Raw genomic sequence first — 6,000 nt, forward strand, 5'->3', positions numbered from 1 at the left:
TAACATCATTGCAAATGGCCCTTTTTATATCAGTGCACTGCTGCACAGTTGAGGGGGGAAATCTAGTGTTAGGTGATATCATTTGGATGAATCGTAAAGCTGATCTTTTGAACATGCAAAGTCAACATGGGTAAGCTAATGTTTTGACATTTCTTCAAAACAACATTACAGAAAATCATATTGTAATGTTCTAAAAGTCCCCAGGGAACAGCTTTATAGAAAACCATGCCTTAATCTCTTTAAGCCCCCAGTGAGACAGCCAAAGGTGACTGTGGCAAGGGTTTTTTCCCTATAATGTTATTTAGTGGAGAGAAAAACCTTAAGAGGAGCCAGACTCTGCTTAGGGAGCCCGTCCTCCGCTGGCTTTACAAAAAATGTCTATGCCAATATTATGCGTAATACAAGTCATGTATTTGTTGTTAGGCAATGTTTAAAACGGTAAGGGTAATGATTCTGTGGCTTTATAATCCATCCTTAATTGACTGTAAGGATTCATGCATTGGTCAGTGAAGTGTCCTTTGCTGTCTATCTTGTATTGGCTTTTGTTGACAGTTTATTGTCAGCAAAATCAATCCTAAAACGATGATGCAGTCAGTGGTCAATGAGGTATGTTACCTGCAGTATGGCTGGTAGTTGGAGGTATTTCCTTTGAAGTCCATTCTAGAAGACTAAAAATCCCAGGCACACGTATGAAATTGAAGGATGAATAGGTGGGATGTCATTTAAAAAAAAATCTGGTCAAAACAAAGGTGTTGTTAAGTTAATTCCAGTGGTTCGTAACAGCTCGCCAGGGCAAACTTTTAGGAAAACTTTGTACCGGGTGCTAAACACCCTCCTACTGCCATTGATCCACATCATCAGTAGGCTTGACCTGGAGCTCCATCTACTTTCAAGCAGAGTTAATACCGAGGTGGTGCAAACTTACCTACATCTGTACGATCGTACAAGTAGATATTTTCCAAAAACATGTCATGCAATTAATATTTTTTTTATTTTATTAATCTACAAAAAGGATTACATCTACTCATACTTTTAAGTGTTCATTCACTGTGTTGTTTAATAAGCTACTTTACTCATGTGTCATCTGCAGCCAAAAGCCATTCACACATCAGCCTAAAATGCGATGTGTCTCATAATCATTCTTTTGTCTGTATTACCCATTAACACACTTTTATACACCCACCTATGCAGTAGTATCAGTGCCATCTTAAAATAGTGTAATCGGCGCATATTATGACCGCAAATAGCATGTTTGTGCATTAGCACCATTGAATGTAGTTTGTAAACAAGACAAATTACACATTATATATCTCTACCTGTGTGTGTGTGTGTGTGTGTGTGTGTGTGTGTGTGTTTCTCCTCTATTCCTATGTATTAAGTGTGTGTGTTCTCTCTCTCTGTGTGTGTTTCAACATGTTTTAAATTTCAACTTGCACTTTAACATTTTGTTTTTGCTATTGTCGGTGCATATGAAGAAACTGTCTTTCTATTGGCCTATTGTCTTAAGTTCTATAAGCTGATCCAGTCTTTTTGAAGTTTTTAATATCCAACATGCACTTGGGGGGAAAAATACGATTAATCACAGCAAATTGTTAATTCTTTTTTTTTTTGATTCCCAGCCCTTCTTAAAAAAAAATACAAATACAAATCATTAAAATGTTTTTAACAAAATTAAAAACTACAGGCTTACAAAGACTTTTTTTTCCACAGACTTGCAGTGTCAGTCAGCCTATGAAGAGAAAACTACCTGACTGGGCTGAAGGACCAAACACCTCAGTAACTGCAGCTACTGTAAAGAAGACCAAAAAGAAGAAAGGACTTTTCATTTGAAATTGTGATGTTTTACAAAGCTGTGTCATGCACATTGTGTATTTTGTACAATTAAATATATATATTCTTATTACCTAATTCCATTAGTGTTGCAATATATGTATCAACTAAATAAAAATGAATAAGAGTGGAACCATATAAATACAGATGTAGAACAAAATCTGGTCCAATGTCTAGTGCCACAGTTTTATTTGAAGCAACATAAAATACTGTAGTGAACTACTCCCCCATTAATATAAAAAAGACATCTGTGTCGGTCTTGATGCAAAATAAACATGCAGTGACACAAACAATTTCTGTTAAGTAACGAGCACTAATACAAGTCTGTTGGCAGCTGCTGACTCTTCTTCTTATTGGTTTATACACTATGAGTTTGACCAATCAGAGGCTAGAACACCTACCACAGTTCCTGTACTGTTAGAGAGTACCTATTTTGAGCCTGGTTTCTCCCAAGGTTATTTTTCTTAATAAACCAACATCTCATGGAGTTTTGTGTTCTTTGGCTTGCTCATTGGGGGCCTAAAGACAATCATTTCTAGACATGATGTTCAATCAACTTTTTCGTTTAAACCACACAGAGGACTTTAAGACATTACAGAATAGTTTTCTGTAAATTTGTTGTGAAAAGCACTATACAAATAAAATGACTTGACTTTTTGAGGAGCAGCTAAAACAGTCAAAACGGCAAAAAGGAACTATAGGTTTTTTAATGTGCGATAATTGAGTAGTTCCTGAAACAGGCCTTTAATGGAGAGGACCTCATTAGTGATACGGCCAGGAGTCCACTTGTCTGGTCCAACTCTCAACTGTAAATAAAAACTTTAAAAAATCAGTCATTCCCAGTCTTGGCCCAATCTTGTGTTCAGCTTGTGATTCTTGCTAAGCAAGGGTTGTGTTTCAACCTTCCCACTCCCAGTAGAAGTGCCTCAACCTGACATCTTCTCATCTTCTGGAGACTCCAGGTTGTTTGCATTCTGGGAAATGGTGTTACTGGAATATAAAGGGTTCCTAGCTTTACTTTGCAAGATATTTGCAATTAGTGCCTTTTCTTCTCAACAAAACCAATGTGCCTACTTATTGTGCATGCTTTACATTGTAATTGTAATGAGGCTCGGACAGCAAGAACATCAGTCACTGCAAAGTGCCATCTTCAGAAAAATGGAAAGCAGTGTGTCTAGTTCTTTGTAACTATAGGATACATTTTAGCAATATCCTTGTGATTGCATGTTCCAAAGGCATTATTGCATAGAGATGAGAGAGGTATCAATTTCCTTCTGTTGGAAAGCAAACTGGTTCCTTCACCATGCCTGGATGGTCGAGGGGGTGAAATAAAACATGTCTTCAGTCAAGTGAATGTGTGCTTTTCACATGTGTGCTAATTGCTATTTAAGTGCTAATCAATGTTTGCTTTACAGCAAATATGGCTTGTTTTAATTAACAACAGATATCCTGAATGTGTGAAATGAAAGAGGATTGCCCTACACTAGCAACTCTAACAATTCTTTCACTTATGGCCAAAGGTATAAGGACACCACAACCATGTGGTTGTTAAAAAAAAAAATTCCAAACAAAGGCCATTAATTCCTTCGTTTGGTGCTAAAACAGCTTCTCTTCTTCTTTGAAATACTTTCACTAGATGTTGGAACATTCCTGTGGGGACTGCTCCCAGGAACATCAGTGAGGTCAGGTTCTGATTTTGGGTGATGGGGTCTGGCTTACAGTCAGTGTTCCAATTCATCCCAAAGGTGTTCAGAGTCGCTTGAGCAGGCCAGTCAAGATCTTCCACACCAGATTCAGGAAACCATGTCTTTATGGACCAATTGCTTTGTGTACGGGGCGTTGTCATGCTGGAATAGAAAAGGACCCTCCCCAAACTGTTGCCACAATGTGTTTAAAGCAAAAAACTTGCAAGAATGTCATTGTATGGGGAAGCATTAAGCTTTGTTCTCTGAGAAACGACTGAAATAGCCTAACCCATCAACTAGAATGGCTTGGCCACACACTTTTTTGCCAAATATAGACCTTTTCCACCGAAATGGCGATGATTCTTGTGCCAAGCCTGTGCTTGGCTGGTTCACGGCCGGGGCAGTCTGAAGCCTATCGTAAGATGGCCGTTCTTTTCCACTGACTTCGGGACTGAACAGGGACATAACGGGTTAGGTGGCTACAGAGTAGTTTTATGTGACTACAGCACCTACCCACAAACAAACATGGCGCATCACGGTATTGTGTACAGGTTTTCGAGGACATATTTAAACATACAGTGAAATGAATTCCAACGTTAATACAGGTAAGTCGACAGGTAATGTCGACATGTAGTGTACACTTCCCGTACAGAAGATCCAGAGTTCTGGCAAACTTGCCGCAAATTCGCCACAAATTATTTTCATATCCAAATGAGCATGTTCTTCGTCACAAATGTTTGCCAGAAGTTTGCAGCTTTTCATCGGTAGTGGTGAACCTGCAGCTACCCTTTGGAGACAATGATGAGTTGCCACAAATCTCATTTGCATGTGAAAATGAAAGAGTGCAGAATTTGCTGCTTTTCTATGCACTATAAACTGTAACAGTGGAATCGTTATTAGCACTGGTGTAGCAGATGGCTATATTTAGATTTGTAATATTATGTTTAAGATTTGATTTATAGTCCCACCGGTGTTCTTGATAGATATCTTTGATCTTCCTAACTAAGTGGGTAGTCCCCCTACTGAAAAAATATGAACAAAATAAGATGAGAACAGGAACACTAACAAAGTTGGAAAATATAATACATTTCCAAGATCAGCTACAGAGGACACTGGCGATTCTGTGATTGTCTTGAGCGTTCAATGCCCCTGTTAGTTAGCTGGCTGGTCGGATTCTGATCAATCGTTGCTCCATGCATGGCTGCTATTGTGAGCCTTCTTATGGTCCCTGTTCTCCCTTCATTTTTTTACAATATATATATTTTTTATGATTTGGTCAATCGTCCGAGTGAACCTGGCGTGCATCATTTCATGTCGTAGCTCTTCAGACTTTTTTTGGTTAGTTTTTTTAACCAAAGTTTTTCCCCCCTTTGTGATCTAGTTTATTTTGGATTGCTTTTGAAGCCCGTTTGTTCTGCGTTTCCTTAATTATTTTGATGTCTCATATTTTTGTGGATTTTTTAATGTTGCTATAGAGTAAAGAAGTACTCCTTGCTGCATACAAACTGCTGTTGTTTGGAAAGCTTTACCTGGTGGCGAAACATCATCCCGCCCTTTGATGTATTTGGTTCTATGTTGGGGGAATATGACTAATAGCAGTGCAGTTCCAACCCCTCACTAGCAAAAACTACTAAACCAGAAACTACACTGTCAAAATGAAAAGATATTCAAAGTACCATTTGAGCTTCCTCAGCTTCTACACCTTTGTGTGCTTTGTGGCCACCCAGGTCTAATCCGCTTGATCAGCACCTGAAGTTTGCTGTGAGTTGCATTTGAATCAATCACCTGAGCCGGAAATGCCCACTGGCATGCACGTTTATGGAAACATCTTTATCTGCATTCCTAGTGGCTTATTTAATGTGCGTAAGTGTTGTGCACATGACTGTTTACATGTTGATGTTAAAAGCAGATCTGATAGATTCGAATCTAATGTAAATGCGGAAATTCTTCTGTAGTCAGATTTTTTTAAATTAACTAATTTTGGATAGTTATCGGCATATTGGCGTGCATGTAACCATGCTCTGCATGGGAAGTCTATGAGATCAAAGTGGGGCATTATCTAGACCTGAGGTTCACAATGGGGCGTTCAAAGGATGCCGGGGGGTGCTGAGTGCAAATTAATCAAAAGGGGGGGTGTTTATCAATCATAATAATCAAATCTATCGTCAGCTTCATCTAGACTTGTATTATATCAGTTGGTTCTCAATCATAGAGGTTGGTATGCATTTTTATCGCGGCTCATCTGATTTTGAAGTCTAGCAACGCATCTGAAGTATCTGGTTTAGCAGCATCAAATGGGGTAAGGGAATGAAGTAGGGGGGCGTTGAGAGCCATGGATCTAGACTACAGTTGTTAATGAGGGGCACCAGCAGCTTGAGGTCTGTCACCAGCTTGAACTCCTCTTGACCGCACACAATGTTTTCAGATTTCTCACAGGCCCACTCACTAATAAGACACTTTTTAGATCTGTGCGTGTAGCATTTCT

General features: G+C 39.0%; 1 protein-coding gene across 2 annotated transcripts in view; it reads left to right on the top strand.

The window, feature by feature from the left end:
- Positions 1-3,131, top strand: part of wrn (WRN RecQ like helicase) — an 82,233-nt gene extending 79,102 nt beyond the window's left edge. The window contains exon 36 of one of the 2 annotated variants that reach the window (XM_052115521.1): positions 1,711-3,131. In XM_052115521.1, coding sequence (XP_051971481.1) covers positions 1,711-1,830 — 120 coding nt within the window. In that variant the 3' untranslated portion in view covers positions 1,831-3,131. The remainder of the gene's footprint in view (positions 1-1,710) is intronic. The other variant, XM_052115523.1, reaches the window with a different exon arrangement.
- Positions 3,132-6,000: the final 2,869 nt, after the last annotated feature.

Source organism: Xyrauchen texanus, chromosome 43, assembly GCF_025860055.1.
Source record: "Xyrauchen texanus isolate HMW12.3.18 chromosome 43, RBS_HiC_50CHRs, whole genome shotgun sequence".
Classification (NCBI taxonomy): domain Eukaryota; kingdom Metazoa; phylum Chordata; class Actinopteri; order Cypriniformes; family Catostomidae; genus Xyrauchen; species Xyrauchen texanus.